Source organism: Musa acuminata, chromosome BXJ1-6 (assembly GCF_036884655.1).
Source record: "Musa acuminata AAA Group cultivar baxijiao chromosome BXJ1-6, Cavendish_Baxijiao_AAA, whole genome shotgun sequence".
Classification (NCBI taxonomy): Eukaryota; Viridiplantae; Streptophyta; class Magnoliopsida; order Zingiberales; family Musaceae; genus Musa; species Musa acuminata.
Window position 1 is genome coordinate 45,743,280 of NC_088332.1, and position 21,882 is coordinate 45,765,161.

At 37.2% G+C, this 21,882-nt stretch overlaps 3 protein-coding genes and 1 long non-coding RNA gene across 11 annotated transcripts; 3 read left to right on the forward strand and 1 right to left on the reverse strand.

Moving 5' to 3' along the window:
* Positions 1-814: 814 nt before the first annotated feature.
* On the reverse strand, positions 815-1,936 carry LOC135677591 (uncharacterized). Its single transcript, XM_065189952.1, has one exon. It carries the CDS (start codon positions 1,934-1,936, stop codon positions 815-817), a length of 1,122 nt encoding a protein of 373 aa, XP_065046024.1.
* A 2,099-nt stretch (positions 1,937-4,035) lies between these two features.
* LOC135677347 (uncharacterized) lies at positions 4,036-7,820 on the forward strand. 4 transcript variants are annotated; one of them, XR_010514668.1, is made up of 4 exons: positions 4,036-4,511; positions 4,599-4,756; positions 5,673-5,785; positions 7,261-7,820. It is a non-coding gene; the product is annotated as an uncharacterized LOC135677347 (long non-coding RNA). The 4 variants fall into 4 exon arrangements; XR_010514670.1 differs by lacking the exon at positions 7,261-7,820 and adding an exon at positions 6,304-7,248 and having other exon boundaries at positions 4,612-4,756; XR_010514669.1 differs by lacking the exon at positions 7,261-7,820 and adding an exon at positions 5,870-5,932 and having other exon boundaries at positions 4,612-4,756.
* Positions 7,821-9,782: 1,962 nt separating this feature from the next.
* LOC103990024 (vacuolar-processing enzyme) lies at positions 9,783-15,486 on the forward strand. Its single transcript, XM_009409041.3, has 9 exons — positions 9,783-10,044; positions 11,953-12,117; positions 12,203-12,359; positions 12,804-12,889; positions 12,964-13,163; positions 13,824-13,872; positions 13,962-14,177; positions 14,342-14,548; positions 15,007-15,486. Exons 1-9 carry the CDS (start codon positions 9,841-9,843, stop codon positions 15,187-15,189), a joined length of 1,467 nt encoding a protein of 488 aa, XP_009407316.2. The 5' UTR covers positions 9,783-9,840; the 3' UTR covers positions 15,190-15,486.
* Positions 15,487-16,070: 584 nt separating this feature from the next.
* Positions 16,071-20,807, forward strand: LOC135581626 (vesicle transport v-SNARE 11-like). 5 transcript variants are annotated; one of them, XM_065189565.1, is made up of 6 exons: positions 16,071-16,223; positions 16,620-16,725; positions 16,835-16,893; positions 16,974-17,162; positions 19,021-19,191; positions 20,537-20,807. In XM_065189565.1, the coding sequence occupies exons 2-6, from the start codon at positions 16,632-16,634 to the stop codon at positions 20,687-20,689; spliced, it is 666 nt and encodes a 221-aa protein (XP_065045637.1). In that variant the 5' UTR covers positions 16,071-16,223; positions 16,620-16,631; the 3' UTR covers positions 20,690-20,807. The 5 variants fall into 5 exon arrangements, with proteins under 5 accessions (XP_065045637.1, XP_065045639.1, XP_065045636.1 ...); XM_065189567.1 differs by having other exon boundaries at positions 16,080-16,223; positions 16,602-16,725; XM_065189564.1 differs by having other exon boundaries at positions 16,083-16,223; positions 16,593-16,725.
* Positions 20,808-21,882: the final 1,075 nt, after the last annotated feature.

Below are 21,882 nucleotides of genomic sequence, written 5' to 3' on the forward strand. Positions count from 1 at the left end.
CTTGGAAAGCATGGCATCTTTAGTTCTCATCTTCTTTCTCTTCTCTTTGGTGAGTTGGTGGTGGGCAATGTTTCACAGGTACCATTTTGTATTCATATTGCAAGCTTCCTCACCTGTAATCGAAGTCTTAACGGAGAGACGAGAAGAAACATGCTTCCAGTTTACTTACTGTGGTTTGGCTACATCTCATGTGTCCGTGTTAGGGCTGTTGGTGTGAGAAGATAAACCAGAGAAGGATAGCAAGGGTGATGCAGTATGGGTATGGTGGGCTCGGTCTTATCGGGACACGATCGTGTGTACCATCGTGTGTGCTCAAAGAACATGTGACGTTGATGTAGTCTCGAGGTGGGGGGATATGGATGCATTTTGTAGGTGATAAGGGGGAATGACACATACATATTCGACCAAACATCACTATAATTTTCCAAAAGAAAAACTGTTTCCGAAAATATTTTCTATAAAAATGTAGTAATTAATTCGCTATAATTTTCCTTAAAAGAAAAAGTTCAAAATAGATTTCAATCTTTCCTCTTTTGACTTTCCAAATTCAGATTCACTTAAATAGGTTATTCTTGTGATAAAAAAAAAGTTATAAATGTACAAACATATCTAAGTGTAGTGCCATAAACATGATAGAAAATTATAAAAAATTAACAGAATATTAACCTATAAATGATGCATAAATTCATCCTTTTATTGGAACGACCAACTCCATCGACACTCATATTGAACACATTTGTCTCAAGGAGCCAAGATTAACAAACAATCAATCGAGAGTACCAACAAAAACCACTAATATTTATTTGCATGCATATCAACTAAACTGCTTGAATCTGATCAAACTGTTGTGATTTAAGAATATGTAGTGACATGGTCCTTGGCGATGGCTGCTCTTCAACTCGCTGATCGTTGTAGCCTCGCCGGTGACTATGTTGTAGCTGAAAAGCTTTCGTTTGGTCGTCGTAAATTGGGTTTCCACGCAGAGCACATCACCTCCCCTCGATAGAAAGGCACGAAAGATCCGTAGGGCACCGGGTCCTGCACGGCTCAGCAAGTACGTGGTTGAGATGGTACGATTCTGCACCCACTCTCCTTCCTCGTTGAATGCCCATATATTTATCGTGTTCTTGAACATGACTCGAGTTAGCGTCAAAATCCCTCGGTCGTCTCTGGCAACCCCAATGTTTTGATGATACATGATTCCTTCTTCGTCTACCGGTGGCAAACGCGAGTTGCCTGTGACATCCTTATCGAGATCGAACCACAGCAGGTGGGTACGACTGTTCCAGTATATGATGTTTCGTATGGATATATTGTTCATGGGATACAAATTTGTGATTCCTTGGATGACAACCTTGTGATCCGAGACCGTCCACCTTCTCGTGCTCGAGGAGTAGATGTCGAATGAGAACTCTTGGATTTGTCCATGCAATTTCCATTTGATGTTTATCAGCGTGTAACGAGTAGGAGTGGTGGAGGGATCGAAGGCTAGTCCAACATCTCGATAAAAGCAATTCCCAGGGATGATATGACCCTTTTTTGTCACCACATCCCACACGTAGTTTAAATGGTATAGCGGATTCTCATCCAACTCTTTTCGTAACACCACCAAGAGGAGGCCATCGACGAAGGCAACGATGCTTTCAAGGGTCATACCATCAGGAAGGGTGGGAAAGAAGGAGTCGGGCATGCCGATGTTGACTTCTCCTGGGATGTCCAATGGGAAGAACTCGATATGTTTGTCACATCGGTAGACCATGCCGGAGGAGATGGGTGACTCAAGTTGCAACTTCTTGCGTGCGAATACTATGTCATGGGAGAAGAGATGATACCACTTCTTGCAGACAACCTTGAACCTTGAGATGGTCTTACAGGGGAGCCATGGGAAGATATCATAATGGCGGATGTCTTCGGGGATCCTTGCCATTGTCGTCATCGTAGCGGCATCACTAACATCCATATTTCTCGACTACAATGCACAATGAAACAACAAAAGTAAATGTCCCGAAGCAAAACATGATCGAGCATCCATCCATAAAAAGAAAAAAAAAACCAAGAATTGATGAAAAAATAAATCTTATAATATAAGCAAAAGAGAGAGAGAGAGAGAGAGTTGATACCCTATGAAGAATTGTTTATGTAGAACTTCAAGTCCCAGTTTCTATTATAATTTGATTTTAAGGGTAGGATTAAGTGAGAATCAAAACTTTCCTATTACTGTTTCCATTTTTTTCTCTTTTTTCTGTTTTCTTCCTCTTTCCTTCTTTCTCTTTTTCCTTTTTTTTATTATGTCTGACTTTACAAAATCAATGTCAGTAGGATTAAGTGAAAGAAAATCAATATTTTTATTATGTCTGATTAATTAATTGATTGATGTATTGTCGTTGAATATAAATAATAGTAGTAATTGGGTAAACTTCTAATGAAATTATGCAATCATTTATAGATTCTTATTGGTAATCAAAATGACGATTTATAGTTATTCATTTGTTAGTGTTCTATTAATAATTAAACTCTTTGTAATTTGCTATCACATTTGTCCTCCACACTGAGATAATTGTTTGCGCATTTAATCCTTATCTAACACAAGAATAACCAATTTAAGTGTGTCTGAATTTGGAAAGTCAAAAAGGAAACTTCGATATCTATTTTGGCCTTTTCTTTTAAGAAAAATCATAGCAAATTAATTGCTACATTTGTTATAAAAAGAAATTATTTTTGGAAACAGGACATTGATTTTCAAACTTTAAAGAATCTTTTATGTGAAAATTAAAGTATTGAAATTTATTTATTTTTAAAATTTTAAAAAGGAAATTATAATTTTTTTGAAATTTTAAAGTAAAAGAACTTGGATTTCTTTAGTAATTATAATAATTCTGAGATTTTTCCTTTGCTTAAATTTGCTAATCTTTTTGAAAAAGGAAATCTTAAATATAAATTATACTAAAAAAATTAATTTTAAATTCTGAATTTTCTCAAACATAAACTAAGATTTTGATATATTGGGAAAGTTATATTCCTGAAATAATTTTTATAACTGCTACAAACTTAAATAACATTTTTTAAGTTAATTTTGATTTGTATTAAATCAAATAATCGAGCACTTGTTTTTTATCCTTTTAAATCAAATATTTAATTTACTATTTGTTAAGTCAGATTCTAATTGTCTGAGTTAAAGATGTAGGTCATAGTTTCTCGAGGCGCTGACACTATAAGATTGAGTCAGGGATATTTCGGACAAATATTCCTTCGATGATCAAATTAGTCTCAAGGTCAGAATGTTGAAAATTAGTTAGATTGGTCGGACTACCTAATAATATTGAAATAGCGAATATGTATCTTGAGGTCCCTTTTATAGGTGGTTTAGAAATTATTATGTTTGAAATCATTAATAGTGATAAGAGATCGTGTAACGTTTTGAGCAAAGGTATAGTATGATAGTCATTTCGAAAGTCTATTCATTTGACTATGTCTATGATGAAGTCAAACAATCAAACATTTGGCTAAGTACGACTCGTTGTGACGGTGTGTCCTCGGATCTGACCATCACATATCGATCGAATCTAATTAACAGGTTGCTTGGATCATCGACCCGTCATTTAGATATTATCAATATCACCATTTATCAATCTTGAGGTAAATAATTTATAGAGCATATGTTTACTTTAATTTTATTTTTGTGTACATGAATAATATTTTATCTTCTTACTACAAACTTCCAAGCAGTTTTATTTCACTCATGTAAGTATTTATTTTAATTCATTCACAATAAAAAAGAAAAATATTTATTCAATACATTCAACTTCTTTCCTATTCAATAACTATATGTTTTAAGAAGTAATTTTATTTAATTATATTTATAAGTATATGTGATATTTAATTGTCATGTATATCCCTAAAGATGATATTTAGTCTAAATTATAAATTTGTGCAGAAATGTTATATATATATATATATATATATATATATATATATATATATATATATATATATATATATATATATATATATATATATATATATTCAGCCAAGTGTTCATGGCCTCCATGAAATGGGCTAAAGCATAGTATTAAGTGGGCCTCTTTCTTGGAACGCGCATTACGGCGCGACGAGTCCCTCTCCGCTTCTGCTACGGAGAAACGATCAATCGATCTATGAAGCTGAACTGGTAATGGGGCGAACGAAGCATCCTCGAGGAGGAGGCGGAGATTCCCAGGCTATCGACTTCCAATTCTCCGTGTCGGCTTCTCTGCAGGGGTACCACGATCTTGTCTTTTCCTCTTCCACTAACTCGTTTCCGGTTCCTTTTCTGGTGCAGATCGAGGAGGAGGCGTTGGCGGTGTCGAGCACGACTCCCACGCTATGCACTTCCGAGGTTGGAGAATTCTTCTTCCCCTAATCACTCCTTGTAGGCCGGCATGACGATCTTGCCTTTTTCTCTTACACCAATTCCTTTCCGACGGTTCCTTTTCCGGTACAGATCAAGAGGAGACGGTCCGGGAGCACGCCCGGTAGAGTAACCTTCTTCTAATCCATCCGTTCTTGAACCCATTATCCTCGTCCCTTTCCCAAAATACTGTTCGTTTTCTTGTTGACAGCTGTTTCTTGCAGTGTGTTCGTTGTCGGCTCCTGGTCCACTCCATCTTATTGGGCTCATGAGATGGATAGGAGGTCATGAGATGTGATATTAAAGTACATATTGGGCTCTATTGGGGATGTTGAAGCGTATATTGGGTTCTATTCTACCTGCTTACAGGTTCTAGCAAGTTCTCACCCAATTAAATCTTTAAAAAATGTTATCAAAATTCTGTATGCTTATTATATAGTTCGGAAAATATGAACATCGAAAAACCTTGTAGTTCAGGTTGTTCTTGCAAAAATGTTGTTCTTTTTGTTGTCTCAGGGCAAAGGATCATGCACTGCTTCTGCTTGTGTACAGTGCATCTAAAGTGCTCTGTATTATCTATCCCTCATTTATGGGATTGTGTCATAATAGGTTGAGGGTGATAATAGACTGTTTGCAAAGCTAGGTGAGGTATTTCATGTTCATATTGAAATTGTGCAGGAACTTTCTTTTGACTGATGAACCTGATTGACACTACCAATCACCGAAATCCATGTATTTGTTCCCATCCAAAATTTGGAATTGTGCATTCAGGGCCATATTATTGTGATAGGTTTCTCCCAAAGCCAGACCTTGTACAAGTTGAGGCTATTTGTTGAAAATAGAAACCTTGACGATGCTTCTCAATCTTTACGTTGATGCTGTCAGAAACATACTACTATGAGAAAAAAAAGCTAGCATCTGGTCCATTCATGTAGTTTTATTATTATCTTATCTATTAAACCACTTGTGTTGTCTGACGAGAGTGATTGGGGTAGTGATGCTCTTGAAAGAAACTTCAAGCTGTTTTGGTATGATTTATTTATGATGATTTATCTTCTTGTAGGCGATAACAACAACAATCGAATGAGATGCACAAGTTGGCTTATTTTAAGCAAGAAATAGAAAGACTATGGATGCTGATAAAGTAAACTTATGATGCTCCAAAAAAATATTATAGGAAACGTCATAAGATTTAAGTTTAGTGCATGATGAGTCAATCTGGATAGCCACTCTTATCTAGGTTTTTGTGTCGCAATCTCCCTCCTTTCTCTTTTCTTTTATGCAGGAATGATCCAGGGGGACATCAGTCAATAGAAGCATCACAAGCCGCAGGTGGATTGGAGGATCTCATGCCATACATGAGCCTGACTTTATTACATCCTGGTTAACCCTCAAAAGGTACTGCCTCATCATGTTCGACGATCAGGATTCTAATTACTATGTTTTGCCTGTGTCTTTTTATTTCATTTTCAATTGTCTCAGGAGGATGCAAAATGATTATTCTCTCTAACAGACTTGCTAAATATGCCAACAATTATTCGATTAGACATCAATCGAGTATTGAGATAAAGACACTGGGATTTGATATTTTGTTGCATGACACAATGGGACCAATTGCAGAAAAACTTGGCCATCATTGTTGAAGCGTGCAAGCAATAGATATGCGTTATATATATATATATATATATATGTATATGTATATATATATATGTATATGTATATATATATATGTATATGTATATATATATATATATGTATATGTATATATATATGTATATGTATATATATATATGTATATGTATATCTATATATAAACCAAGAAGAAAGCTCCTGTGAAGGACAAATTAGTCTTGGATTTCCACTGTACATGGATCATCAATTACAGTGACTCATGCTGTTGCAATAATTCATGATAGGTTCGAGTGATGTTGCTTTCTTTGAGGTTCACCAATTGTAATGAGAGAAAAAGATAGGAGTCTTATCACCTTGGAATATGGAATCTTGGACATAGGCCACACAGTATGAGAGAGGGAGAGAGAGGAGATTCCAAGTGGCTGAGTGCGCCAGGAATGTGTGCGGCAAAACCTGTTGTCATCACCTGATGTAGCAGAAGTGCAGAAGACAAGGAGCCTATCGGTTGGCTTGCCTGTGAAGGAGAAGGATGAACAACTGTTATTGGGTCCACTATCAAAAAGCTTAGATCCACAACAGAGAGAGAGAGAGAGAGAGAGAGAGAGAGAGAGAGAGAGATGGTTGTGTTAATTTTTCTCTCTGCAAATTATTGTGTACTCTTATCATTCTTATAGATTAGGAAAATAAACATCGACTAAGTAGTCGATTTTTACCATTGAATTCAAGAGGGTGGTGAAGTTTCCACGATCCTTCTCCATCCACCTCTTGGAGGTTCATTGAACCCAGACTATTTTTGATATAAATCCATGGAATTCAAGAGGGTGGTGAAGTTTCCACGATCCTTCTCCATCCACCTCTTGAGGCTCATTGAATCCAGACTACTTTTGATATAAATCCTTGAATCCCTGTATGATGTTCTAATATGCAAAATATTAAATATGCTTGATGGATGTTTACACCCACAGGACCAGATCTTATTTCATAAGTTTCTCTTTCTTATTCTCAAGTGGATTTGTTTGTTTCATCTTTTTTTTTCCTTTTAATTTCTTTCGAGAAAGATATAATTTATTTATTTTATTAATTTTTTTTATTGAAATGAATGGATTTCACGTGTATCCTCCTATTCATGGTGGATTAACAAAAATATGCAATAGCTCTATTTGCCTCTGCCATTTTCTGCCTTTTCGTGTATGATATGATCATTTCCATCTAATTTTTTCTGTCTCTTTCGGGTAACGTAGGTGTACCAACACCAGCTATTGGGAAAATAATCACTTTGGATGATGCAACAACGTGATGTAGAATAAAAAGGAGCCTTTACATGGGTGTCACCGACGGATTCTTAGATGTTTGGTTTTTACATCTGGTCCTCTGTCCCTCCCTACTGACTGCAGAGCAATTTTTTGTTTGCCGACATCATCGCCAAGGAAGAGTGCAATACAAGTAGCAATCAGTCCATCCATCCCCATCTCTGGTTCCGTGGCTTACTAGCAGTGGTAGTGATTATTGCAAGGAATGGATTGACAGCCGACAATGAATCTCCATCTCGATCAGTGAACACTATTTGTTCTGTGGTTGCGTACACAACAAAAGATTCCTTCCAGCTAAGGCTCCGTTGAAAATTTTGGTTCTTCCAAGATACTTAGTTCTTGGGTAAGCGACATAGAAATCCATGCCCGTTCTAGATGATGATGATGTCAAGCTTTTAAGCGCTTTTATATTCGACTGAAAAATGATGATCCAATACATAAGATTTTTGTGAATATCAAATCAATAAAGAGAGTCAATTTTCTTTCTCTTAGTCCATTAGATAACAAGGGAATAATCCCTACTTCGATACCCACACGATAAGCAGGGCGGATTCCAAATCAATGTATTAAATTGAACCCAAGACATGGATGTGGCTTTCGCTCATTCTTCTTCTAAGCCCCTGGCATTGGATCCGAATCTAAATGGGCCCCACGGGTTCGGAATCTGTCCAAATTTGTTTGATTCGAATGGATTCGAGTGTGCGTCTTGACCCGCAACCTGTCAATACTTGTGTGGAATCTTTGACAAGCTCATCATGCCCACTAATATGGACATGTCCTCCTTTGTTTTATAAGAGTTGGGAAATTATGTTGTTCGTTTAAGTGAAGGAAATATACTTGAATACCTTTAACATTTTAATTGCATAATGGGTTTCTGAATTATATTAATGTAAATTAAATTTTTACATGCATAATAATTAATTTGAAATAACTAATAAAGATTAATTACAATCCGATCTGATCCATGTCTGACATAATATAAATCTCATGAAGATATGGTTGATGTCTAGATTAGTAAACTAAGATTATCGTTAGAGGGTTTTCTATTTATAATTTTAATTTTAAGAATATATATATTTTTTATTTTGACATGAGAGAGGATCACGAATATTATCACTATTAATAGTAATATGCTCGTTAGTTTTGGATGGATAATTACACTTCATTGTCACTGAAAAGGATAAATATATGAATTGAGTGATTATTACAAGAGACTTTTTCTATCAAGCCTCATCTCATCATCTTCTATTGGCAGAAACAAGGAGGCATTGTGTCAACAAAGAACACCCCCCCCCACTTTTGACAAGATGTATGAGACTTTTTGTCTTGTTTCTCCGCACAACTTGTTCTTAAATTAGATGGAGAAAATGCATCAACTTGTTCAAAGATACTTTTGCTGCATTCACCCTTTTGATTTCTTAAAGAACAAAAGAAAGATAAAAAAGACACTCATGAATCCACCCCCTGTTTCCAATACTTTGCCCCCATACACTCATTCACTGTTTGCTATACTCGTTGCTCAAAGGGTGGGAGTCTTTTCTGCTTCCTTCTGCGTCAAGTAAATGACCACTGAATTGGACGCCGACCCCCCATTCATGTTGGCTTAATTCATTGAATTGGTTCACAGTAAAATGTCACCTTCTTGCTGATTGATAGTACTAAAAATAAAAAAAAAAGTGATAATGTTGTCAAAAGATTCAAGTAACTATTCATGCACAAACTATTTCTCTGGGAGGGTTTACATGTCCTCTAAAATATTTATTTATCGGTATCATTTTCAGAACATTATGCTCAAATCATTTATATTAGTTTATGCAGATGTGGATTGAATCTCTTCTTCCTCAAGAGAGATCTTCATTATTTCACATCTTTGCCTTTTAAAATATATCCTATTTACACATATTACATATATACACTTAATTTACTTAATAAATTATTTTCACCAAATTTTCTTGGTAAATCTTACCAATTCCTCCGTTTAAACTGAGTTAAAAATACATTTCATATTTCTTTGCTGTACTTTTTTTATGTAAGAAAACGGATGTTCTTCTTGTCATGGTTACATCACTTCATATCTTCTTCTTTTCTTGAAATTGACATGAAATTGTTGTGATTAATGTAATTTATTTCTATTCTATAGCTCATCAAAACGTAGTGTAAAGAGAAGGAGTCAATTTGTCACTAAATTTAAAATACTATGTATATATATCTCTCTCTCTCAAAGATGTTCAAGTCAGTAGCTCAGACTACGTTACCGTTCTTTGCTCCGCGGGTCTACTACATCCCGAGGCCTCCTTTTCTTGGTGGGTCCCGCACCAAACTTGCAATCAACTCCGATTCCACGGCGAACCGCTACGATTAGTCCATCAGGAACAGCACGACCTTTAAAACATGTGCCACGGGGTCGTCGTGGGCCACGTTCCAAGAATCGAGCCGCTTATAAAAGGTCCTCCGCACCCCCGCTTCTTCATTCAACCCCGCCGCCGACCGGACCCGACACGACACGTCACGATGGGCAGCTCCGCCTTCGGCGCCCCCTTCGCCGCCGTCCTCCTCCTGCCGCTGCTGCTGCTTGCCCACGCCCGACCGAACACGATTCGGCTGCCGTCCGATCGCGCCGCAGGCCTGCATCTCGGCGGCGACGATGACGCGGTGGGTACCAGGTGGGCCGTCCTCATCGCCGGGTCCAACGGATTCTTCAACTACCGGCATCAGGTGGCTGTCCTTCTTCCTCGATCCCTTCTTTCTTCTTTCTTGCGCTTGTTGTGTACCTTTTTCTCTTTGGGTAGAGTATAATGTTTGCTTTGGCATGGAGTAATCTTTTACTTATTCTCCTTTCTAATAAAAAAGTCATTTATTGGGGTGATCACCTTTTAGGACATCAAGGTGGATTTTTCTAACTCTAATATGTTGAGACCTTTATATTGTTGTGCTTTAATCACTGTTCTTGGTCTGTGAATTTAAAGAGCAGAGTTAGAATAAGAAATATTTTTTGTTTTTCGTTTCTTTTGCATGAGTCTTAGAATTGGAAGATCTGTGGAAGACTTCATGGGAGTTTGACCTCGAGGGATACATGATAGATCTTTTGTTGTAACGCGTCTTCATGTGCTTGTTCCCTATTTCATTCGCTTCATTTGGTCCACTCTTGGGTGTCTGTCGTTACCTGATAGCATATGTAGCCCAAAAAATGACTCTACTTGATTAGATGTTCGAATTTCATGTTGCTTAAAATTTGCTTATAAATTACTTATTTATGTGAAAGAAGTACACAATTTTATTTTATGCAAAATTGTATTTATAAAATTAAATGTCTCACCCAAAATTGTTCAGTGATTTTCTTATTTATCCCTTTAAATTGAAGTTCTGCATATAAAACCCTCCAAAACCTGAAAAAACTTGTATATATTCCATTGTAGTTGATGCCCATCAGCCACTATAAGTTAGTTGTTAGTTGAAACTCAAACTTGCATCAATTATCTTTAAAAACTATATATATATATATATATATATATGATGCTGAATTACTTGACTCCACAAGTTTTGGTTAGAACTGTGACACGAAGGCTGCAGGAATCTAAAATCTTTTGCTTATGTGTCTCAAGGTGATAAGGGGAAGAGTTACACTGGTTGCAAGAACTTGATGTAGGTATCTTTGATGGTCCTTTTCATATCCTTTTGGACTGATTGTAACTGTGGGTTATCTGTACAACCTAATTGGAGCCCAGGGACCACACATGGAGCACAATATGTTTGGAGAAATGAGTAATACTTCTTTAAGTATGGTGGGGTCGGATATTCGAAATGCATCTTGGAAGCACTTAGAGAAGTCTCTTTTATGACCTTTAGTATGATTATTTGGAATCTCAATTTTTCCTTGTTTCCAGATTTCTTAATCCCTTTGACTTTGCTTTTTTTTTTTTTGTTCTTTCTTTCTTTGTATCAGCTTTGCCTATGCAGCTTGCACGTATTACATGGTTTGTATTGCAATTTTACTGGTTAACTATTTCCTTGTTCTCCTTTTTCTTTCTGTGAGCTTTAGGTGACATAAGATTGTGTGTTGTCTTTAGCTATCAACAACATTAGTTAAAATTTCTATGAGCTTTAGGTGAAACCTAGTCTCATTTTGTTATATTTTTGTCAGACATCTGCTTACGACTTAGAATTTCTATATAATGCCATATCACAAACATTGTTCACTCAAGGTTTCTTTTTGTCCAAGCTTGATGTGGTAAATCTTATATTGCTTTCTTTTTGTGTTTCATCGGTACATGAAACTCTTGAGCATAAACTAAGTTAAAATTGTCTACAATCTTTTTGATGATATGGAAGGTGGTTATAATTTCTACTTTTTTGCTGTCTGCTGAAATACTAAAATAATTTGTCTCAATTATAAAAACTGAGATAGTGATTTTGGTCCTGATTGGAGATTTTGGAATATTAAAATTTATGTCCCTTTCTTCTTGTTATGCAAATTCACCTTAGCTCTGCACTTTTTGACTTCTGATCCTTGTTTTTGGCAGAGAACATCCCTTTTCAAAATTTATTGATCTTTAAAAAAAAAATTCAAGAATCCCATCTCTTTTGTGAATATTCTAACACTTCTCATTTTAAACATGAACTCAGGCAGATATTTGTCATGCATATCAAATCATGAAGAATGGTGGACTGAAAGATGAGAATATTATTGTTTTCATGTATGATGACATTGCATACAGTGAGGATAATCCTAGACTGGGGACCATTATCAATCACCCAGAGGGTGGGGATGTTTATGCTGGAGTTCCAAAGGTGCACACTGTATCATAGTACACCTTTTATTTGTGTCATTCACCAGTGATTCATTGTCTAAGTCTGGGGATATAACTCCTTGCAGGATTATGTTGGAGATGATGTCAACGTGAACAACTTCTTTGCTGTTCTTCTTGGAAATAAAACCGCTCTAACTGGAGGAAGTGGAAAGGTTGTTGATAGCGGTCCAAATGATCATATCTTCGTATTCTACTCTGATCATGGTGGACCTGGGGTTCTTGGTTAGTAACTTGATTAGCTGATATCAAGCCATTACATAGTAGATATTACATGATATATTTTTTTAATTTTTCCTAATTTCTTGCTCGAAAGGAAATTATTCTTTTTGCTTGTCAAGAAATTTGACCCATACCATATGGATAACACTTGACTTCCCTCTTGTTCTCCTTTTCCTGATTGCATGCTCTAAAGACAATCATAGTTTCTGCTTTTTATAAAGTTTGATCTAACCCAATAGTCATGATTTTGATGGTTGTAATACTTTTATATCATATTAAGCAAAATTCTTCTTTGTTTCATTTGAGAATTTCCCATTTAACCAGAGAGTACCATTAGATAATATCACAGGGGGAACGGGTTACTAACTTATTGTTTATTGTTACTTGTAGTATATGTTAATAAAATCTGCAATTTTGAAAAGCATTAGACTGACTGAAACTTTGCAGGGATGCCCACCAATCCTTACCTTTATGCTGATGATTTGATTTCTGTGTTAAAGAAAAAGCACGCCTCTGGATCTTACAAGAGCATGGTAAGATTTCTTTACATCTCATAGTTGCATAGAACTGCCAAGTTTGAAAACCTTCTTTTGCTTTACTGTTTCAGGTATTTTATCTTGAAGCTTGTGAATCTGGGAGCATATTTGAGGGTCTTCTCCCTGAAGACATAAATATCTATGCAACCACAGCATCAAATGCCTACGAGAGTAGTTGGGGAACTTATTGCCCTGGAGAAGACCCTAGCCCTCCCCAAGAGTACTATACCTGCTTGGGAGACTTGTACAGCATTGCTTGGATGGAGGACAGGTGCATGAACCAAATCTATTAAATGAAATTTGGTTAAGATTTTTTTATTGATAGATCATTAAAATCTTAATTTATGCAATTAAAAACTTACAAACATTTCTGGTATATCCTTCTCAGATATGTATTTATTATAAAAGATATTTACAGGTTATATTACCTTTTCATGTGAAAATAAATTATAAATTAATTTTCTGGAGACATATTTATATGTTGAGAGATGTATTGTTAATTCTTGTAATTGATTCTTTTTTTAGGTGCAAGTTTCTAACAGTAATACTTGAGCAACAAAATTTTTGTTCTGTTTCTGTTTTCACCTCTGTTTGGCATTAATGTAAATCAACTAAAATTTCCCTTTTGGATTTGTCCAAGTAATTTTTACAACTTGCAGCATTTGACTGTGATGGTTAAGTAGATTAAAGAACTGTGGTTCTGTAGTATAACTAATAAAGTTGGAAGATTTTGTAACCAAAACCAAGAATAGGAATGATCCTAATCTTGTCCATGTTAATATGGATTAGCTTGAATTTATGAAAATTGTTTGGTTAGGTTCCTTTATTGAATTCTGAGTTCCTGTCTCTTTCCTTAAGATTCAATCATGGAGAAATGACTCATGTGGCTTCTGTTGTATATCTGAAGTTTAAGTTTTACTTTCATGTGCAGTGATATACACAATCTGCGGACTGAAACATTGAAGCAGCAGTATCATCTTGTAAGTGCTTGAGATTCTGCTTCCTTATTGCATATCACCTGTCTGGATGGCCTTTGGGTCTGATATACTTGTTCTAATGGTGTTTGCAGGTCAAGACCAGGACTGCAGTTTCTGAAACATATAGGTTTGGTTCACATGTCATGCAATATGGGGATCTAGAACTCAACATGAAAGACCTTTTCTTATACTTGGGTTCAAATCCTTTAAATGAAAATGCCACATTCGTTGATGATAACTCATTATTGTCATTTTCAAAGGCTGCTGTGAACCAACGGGATGCAGATCTAGTTTATTTTTGGCATAAGGTTGGCATTATCCTTTATCTGTAGTTTGCTTGTAGTTAATTCTTCTGATTATTTTTGGTCTCTACACACATTACATGGTTTTGGATCAGCAAAATTTCATGTTTATGACCATTTTCTTATTTCTTCATTTGTTTATGACTGAAATCTTCTTTTCTTTATTCAAGTATCGGAGGGCGCCCGAAGGCTCTTCTCATAAACTCAATGCTCAGAAGGATTTGCTCGAAGTAATGTCCCATCGGTTGCATATAGATAATAGTATAGAACTCATTGGGAAGCTGCTGTTTGGTTCTGGGAAAGCGTCAGAATTGCTGAAATCTGTTCGAACTGCAGGCCAACCTTTAGTGGATGACTGGTCCTGCCTCAAGTCAATGGTGAGTAGACTGATTGGTTTACTTCTGAACAATTTCGGTCTGACTGGTTTAAAATGCTACGAATCCTTTGGAGTAGTATTTTATGCTTCACCTTTGATGGTTTACAGCTTGGCCTTTCATTTTTTGCATTGTATGCTCGCAAGCATGGAAGTTGTCACGAGGATTCTTATAAATGTTAACATCACGTTCTAGACAGGCCTTTATACATGTTCTTGTCTTGAATTAAGAAAAGAAAATAGCGTTAATAATGTTATTAGCAATTGGGCATCCTTGAGGCTTTACGTGTCAGTATCGTATTTGTTAGACGTGGTACAATTTTTGATCTAAGCTAAGCCTCTTGTGTTGGATATTTTACTGGCAAATCAATCGGTGTGTTTTATCCAGCTCTTTTGGGCAAATATAGCGAGGTACAATTTAGTGACACAATGACCTGATGATGCTTCTCTTTTTCTTTCCAGGTAAGGACTTTCGAAAGCCACTGTGGATCTCTATCGCAATATGGGATGAAACATATGCGGTCTTTGGCGAACATCTGCAATGCGGGTGTTAGCAAGGAGACGATGGCCGAGGTGGCTGCTCAAGCGTGCACCGCTGTCCCCTCCAACCGCTGGAGCTCTCTCCACAGGGGATTCAGTGCCTGATGTGGACATGAAAAACCATTATTATGTTAGCAAATTGTTCCTACTCTCTAAGGAAGTTGCTTAGCAATCTTCTCCTGCGATGCAAATATACTGCTGAAGGCTGGAGAAATTTGAATATGACAAGTTCATTTAATTCCATGTAATTGTGTACAACGTTCATGCTCGATTATTGAGGCCTAAGTATGTAAATGGCCCTTTCTCAATAGTCGGTCCTGCGATTAAACTTCATGATATACTAAAATTATGGCTTGTAACAGTGATATATATAGGTGTTAATCAGATGTTATTTTATTGTAAGTTCTGAATTATCATGACAACATAATATCCAGCTGCCTTTTGCTTCAAATATAATCTGGTTTCTCAACGAACGCCTACGCTTAGCTAAACATTATATGTAAAGTATAGTTATATCAATCAAGCTCAATATTTTCATCTACCAATACAAATACTAAGATCGACCAAAGCATGAATATTTTAATAATTAGCCTACGAACTTTTTCTTTTACTATCTGTTTTAATTATCTGATTTTTATTAATAAATTTAAGGTGCTAAATATATTATTTTTAAAGTATATATATTATTATTTTTAAGGTGCTAAATATATATGATACATAAATATTATGTTGTCGTATTCGGGTGAATCGATGCGACGAAATCAGACATTTATGTTCTTTTTTCCGACGTGGCACACTAGTCCGTGTCTCCAAATGGGTGCGGCGGCTTTCGCGTCTTGGCTCAATTACCAAAGAGGAAAAAACGCCTTTTATCCATCAGCTTAAGCGTGGGACCCAAAAACACAGAGACAGAGAGATCGATGTGGTGGAACCCAGGGGCGCGTTTTGCTGGATGGCGGTTTAGCCTAGATGGCTGATCGTTGACGAAGGAGACGGAGCAACGCGAGCCTATAACGAGAGAGGAGTCCCCGATCCGATGCCACCTTCTCCTTCTTCGCGTCCGGGCTCTTTACCCTTTCTCCTTTCCCTCTCTCTCTCCCTGGTTCCGATTCCATCGTCGCCCCCGTCCTTCATTAGCCGTAAGTTCCGATGACTCTTAATTGTATCAGTAATTAGTCTCTTGAATAATTCAACGTTTTATCCCTTCTGGTTGATGCCATCCTCGTGGATTTCTTTTCCGATTTGGGTTTCATCTCACTATTCCTCAATGAGTTCTACCATGATCTTCATTTGTTGGTTTAATTTCCAGCTTCTTTTGGTTCTTCTTGCAGTCGAATTCTTGTATTTCGATTACGTCGTCCTTGGATTTGAGGACTCTTTTTGCCCTTCTAGGGTTAGGATTTTTGACGCAGGATAATTATCGGTTCTCACGCATCAGGATTCATTGATCACTAGGCTTATGTGATGAATGCGTTTTCCCCTTCGGTAAGATTGCTAATATGTTTTAGTCATTGGAGTCGACTTGGGTTTAGCAGCGTACGATCACGATGAGCGAGGTATTCGATGGTTACGAGCGCCAATACTGTGAGATCTCCGCGTCTCTCTCGCGTAAATGCACATCTGCTGCTCATCTCGATGGAGGTATCATTATTTTATTAGCGAATTTACTGTTAATTTTCCCATTGTCTTTGCCGTGAACAATTATTTGTGATCTAATTGTTTTGAACAAAAAAATGGATTCTTTTGGCAGAGAAAAAGAAGCAGAAGGTCTCGGAAATCAAAGCTGGCCTGGATGATGCAGAAAATTTGGTAATGTACCTGATTAGCATACTTGCTACATTCATAAGCAAGATCTTTATCCTGAAACGTTTGAAGGATTGCTTTTATAGATTAGGAAGATGGATCTTGAAGCGAGAAGCTTGCAGCCGAGTGTAAAGGCAGGATTGCTGGCAAAGCTGAGGGAATACAAATCAGACCTTAACAACTTGAAGAGTGAACTGAAAAGAATTACCACCCCTAACCCTACCCAAGCTTCAAGGGAAGAGCTGCTGGAGTCGGGGAAGGCTGACATGATAGCGGTATGACAGGCCTCGTATTCTTGTTTTACACTTAGAGTTTGGGCACCACACTGCATGCATGTTAATCCAGTAGCCATGCAATTATATGTTACTTTGTTTCTTTTTCTAATTCTGTGATTTGTTACATTGGTATCTTGGACCAACAGGCCGATAGGGCACCTATTTGCGATCCTAACTTTTTTGTTGTCTCTATGCTGTTTCCAACTTGCTCTTGGAATTTTTTAATATTTAGGCAATTCATTATTCTTGCCTTGGTAGTTAGCCCTACACAGTAAGCAATTGGAAGAAGGAAAAACCTGTTGCATTATAAATTACCAAGTATAGGTATTTTTTTTGTATCTATATGCAATCAACCAATTAGCAGTACTGGACTCTATGAATGGGTGAGATTAATCAAGAGCTTCAAAAATGTCAATACTTTAGTAAGAATTAAATAAGACTAATCTAGGTCAACTCATATGAGGTGAAATAAAAACTTATGGTAGAAAGTTGTTTTCCATGTTTTTCGTCACCATTTTAATTTTTTGTTTTTTTTTACATCATGCTTTTGTGAAATTGAATGTTATTGAACACTATGAAGAAGAAAGAGTGGACAAAAAAGCTGAATCCCCTTTTATGTACGGGTTATACACATTAGGTTGGAAGTGTACTCTAAATTCTAAAACAATGTGATGTGCATAACTGACTATTTGTAGATGACATGGAGCTGGAAGGTGTCTGGCATAGAAGAAAAGAATAATTAATACTTCACCTAAACCTAATTGCTGGATTTTCACTCGGTGGATTTGGATGTTGTAGTTTGGGCTTGGTTGATGGCAATTATGGTGGATATATCAAGAATGGTCCCTTGCTAGAGTAGCGGTATTTCTATCCTTATTTTTTCTAATGATACCTGCATTGTTTCTAGAGAAAGCGAATTGCGTTATCAATAGATTTGTAGGTTCGAATTTATCGAGTACATAGTAGCATATACCTATATTATGAGATGTGGATCTATGTAACTATGGGTGTTTCATATCTTAGCCTCAAGTTGTACCAGTGATTTAAATAAGCACTCTAGCGCTCGCCCAGGCACTCGGGTGAGTCATAGCGAGGCTCAAGCACCTCATATGAGGACCAGGCGACACGCTTCGATGAGGCGCCGCATGGGCGCTCGCCCGAGCCTAGGCACCGGACGCTTCGGGCTAGCTCGCGATTCATATAAGGCAACCGAACTTGACTTTTAAGTCTGATTTAGTTCGATAGCAGTTAGTTGGTTCGATTGAACCAACTAACGCATGTAGTTCCTTACCTCAAAAGCTGCATGCGACCCCGACTCCCCAAGCCAACCCTAGTTTGTGTTTTCTCCTGCTGCCTCCGCTGCCGACACTTTCTTCCGTTGCCTCCGCCGCAGACGCAGCGAACTGAATATTTCTCTATCGCCGACCAAGTCTTTCTCCTGTTGCTTTCGCTGCTGTTGTTGTTCTCTACCGTTGCTGCTGTCCACTACTGTCGTTCGCAGCGCTGCCGCAGCTGTCTTAGACTAATCCTCCGCCACCATTGCTTCTCTTCCAACTTTCCACTGTCAGTGATATTTTTTATCCCTTTACTAATTATATTATATATTTTTTATATTTTTGAGCATCTCGCTTCGCTCAAGCAAACGCTTGGATGAGCACCTAGTGCCTCGGGCGTTTTGGGACCTTGTCGTCTTTTGACGCTTAGCGCTTTTTAAATCATTGAGCTGTATAAAATGATTTTTACTTGTGCTTTGTCAACATGTTAACATGCTTATCAGACATTAGAGGTTATTAAGTGCAAAATGTTCAAACCTTTCCGACTGTATATGCCATTATATTTGGAGTATTTTATGCTGCAGGTCTCTGCTGATCAAAGGGGACGGCTATTGATGTCAACAGAGAGACTTAATCAGTCTACTGACAGGATAAAGGAGGGTAGAAGGACGATGCTAGAGACAGAAGAACTTGGTGTTTCAATTCTTCAGGACCTACATCAACAACGGCAATCTCTCTTGCATGCCCATAACACGGTATGTTTCTTTGCTAATGATATTTTTCTTGTTATCACATTTTGGTCTTTATCTATGAGTTAATCTATCATATCAGTTTCATTAATAGTTTAATTCTTGTTTATGTGAAAATCACAGTCCAAACCAATCTGACTGTGAATCATAAAATTCGAGACTGTAAAAAAATTTTGGTTTCTTTTTTCCGGCTAACCTACTAGGATTAGTGCATGCTAGTGAAATGATATTTATTCATAAGCTGAAATTGATGTCATAAATGTAGTTCAAGACTGCCGTAGTTGGGGTTGGCTTTTCATCAATCATCTAATGCTTGCCACATGTGATATGTGTTTCTATGGTTTAATGCTGAACAGAGGGAAATTAAGTGCCAATAGTATCAAGGATTACAAACATAAATGACTTTATCTGGAAACATGTGTTGTAAATCCAAAACTTTCTCCAGTGCAAAAGTTTTTGAAATTTAGTTCTTCCAAATTCTGAATATGATCTTTTGAATAAATGCTTTAGCAGTTCCTAGGGACTGTGTTGGTTATTTTAGTTAAATCATAAACATATTTCTAAAAGGTGAACTTAGAAATGTCGATTACACACACAATGCACTCTTAGAATATGTTGCATTCAAGAAAATTCCTTGATTTCATTTATATATTATACAAGGGCTTGTTAAGTTGATCAGTCATTGGCAGACATCCACATAGATACTTCTTGTCTTCGACATGCTGTAGTTTTTACATGATCATGAAAGCAAGCTGCTATGGATTTTGAGAGTTAAATTAACTTTTAAAAAGGATACTTAATATGAAATTCTTTCACATTGGATAGGACAACCTGGAGGGGCATGAACACTCCTTCCAAGTGTTGTAGGCTTTCACTAATGCATTTAACCAGAATAGGTGTTTTTAAGAACTGTATGGTGGGATGCCTTTGGTAGATTTTTAGTGTTGGAAAAATCCAAACGTCGGGTTGCTTTAACGTCATCATTGTGAATTAGGGATTTACCTGACAAAATGTAGACTTCATCAGTGTAGGTTGAATTAGGGATCAACTCACGGGTGTTACATTTGGGAATCAAGTAGAATCCCTGGGTTGACAATGCCAGCTAGGTTTGTGGCCGATGGTTATTTTAATCTGCTTTGTTGGAGTTCCATCCTCCATTGAAGTCTGTTTTTGCAACCTTTTCTATGCGAAGGCAGTGTTTCACCAGTAAGTTGTTTTAGCCCATTGTTGTAGATGTAGGAAAACAATAGGGCTCTGCAGAATCTATTCTGCATGCAATGAACAAAAGCTCTCTATTCCGCATATGATGTACGATGATATGTGATGATTCTTAGTTCGTGTTGGATTGCAGCTGCATGGAGTCGACGACAACATCAGCAAGAGCAGGAAGATCCTGACTGCCATGTCAAGAAGGATGGATCGGAACAAGTGGATCATCGGGGGAATCATGGTGGCTCTGGTTCTGGCGATTCTGGTGATCCTGTACTTTAAGCTCACTCATTGAAGACCTGCCAACTCATGGTTGGGGTTCTGACGAGTGTGCCGTAAGTCTTGCTACGGTTGATGTGTGTTTCGTTCGTTTGCATTGCATGATCGTTTATTTCCATGGAAGAACTTCTTCATTGGTTGAGCTTCTCTTATGCGGTGCTTTGGGTGTGTGGTGACAGACGTTGACCAGCCTCGTCTGTTCTCGACAGAAACGTAACACGTGATCTGATGGTTGATGATGTCGTTTTAGCATATCTTAATTTGATCAAATGTCTAAAACCAAATAGAAATCCGTCTGTGAGTCGGATGAAATATGCGAATCTGTTTGACTGGAACATTCTAGTGTGTTAAAAAAGCCCAATCTTTTCTTTTTAAACGTCGCATAGTGAGGTTGGAATTCATTAGAAATTAAGATCTTAAAGATCAAACTTCTTGACCTGAATCAACATTAGGGTGGGAATGGCTGCCGGTTTGGCTACATGTATTGTGTATAATTTCATTTGTACTTTGTTAGCTTATAACGTAATTCATGTCGATCTTTAGGGGGATTGATTGCCGGACGAGAGGATAATAGTAAGACGTCTACAATTACATTTTTGATGATCTTGTTGCATCACCGTGCGATCTAAGCTAACCTTTCGGTCGTGCAGGGAACAACCTTGTGTTACGATCATCGCAGGTTAGAACGTGTCAACATTATTTCGACGATTTTGTCTATCCATCTGTAGGTCGACTGCGGTTATGCCAAGCAGCACATGGGTTTATAATTGTTTGTATAATTGTATACTATTTTTTCTTTTTCATAATTGTTTGTCTAAGACTTAGACGATGTTTAATGACTCATAACTAATTTAAAACCAAGTGATGGGGAGCTATAAAGCCCAAGATATAACAATGATGAAATACTTCGTCGAGATGTGGAGGTTAGCTTGCAGTAGTTTCTCCTAATTTAATGTGTTATGGGTCCCTCATGTAGAAAATGCATAGGCTGAGATACTCATTAGGTTAGCCTGTGAAATCTAAGAGAGGGTTGACTATTGGTCGTGATGCTATCAACTAAAATCAATGAAAAACATGATGTGTTCATGGTTGCGAAGAACTCGAGTTGGATGGACAAGATCCTACGCTACAAAAAAGATGGGATGCTCCCGCTTGACCCTACGATGACTCAAAAAGTCAAGCATCATCAAGTATGATACTACATAATTA

What these genes read in the sequence shown, in the direction of transcription:
- LOC103990024 (XM_009409041.3), top strand. Translation starts at nt 9,841, where the DNA reads ATGGGCAGCTCCGCCTTCGGCGCCCCCTTCGCCGCCGTCCTCCTCCTG. An exon ending in TGGTGGACCTGGGGTTCTTG is followed by an intron (nt 12,360 to 12,803) that starts GTTAGTAACTTG and finishes GAAACTTTGCAG; the next exon opens with GGATGCCCACCAATCCTTAC. An exon ending in ATTGCTTGGATGGAGGACAG is followed by an intron (nt 13,164 to 13,823) that starts GTGCATGAACCA and finishes TTTCATGTGCAG; the next exon opens with TGATATACACAATCTGCGGA.
- LOC135677591 (XM_065189952.1), bottom strand. Translation starts at nt 1,936, where the DNA reads ATGACGACAATGGCAAGGATCCCCGAAGACATCCGCCATTATGATATC.
- LOC135581626 (XM_065189565.1), top strand. Translation starts at nt 16,632, where the DNA reads ATGAGCGAGGTATTCGATGGTTACGAGCGCCAATACTGTGAGATCTCC. An exon ending in TGCTGCTCATCTCGATGGAG is followed by an intron (nt 16,726 to 16,834) that starts GTATCATTATTT and finishes TTCTTTTGGCAG; the next exon opens with AGAAAAAGAAGCAGAAGGTC. An exon ending in TGGATGATGCAGAAAATTTG is followed by an intron (nt 16,894 to 16,973) that starts GTAATGTACCTG and finishes TTGCTTTTATAG; the next exon opens with ATTAGGAAGATGGATCTTGA.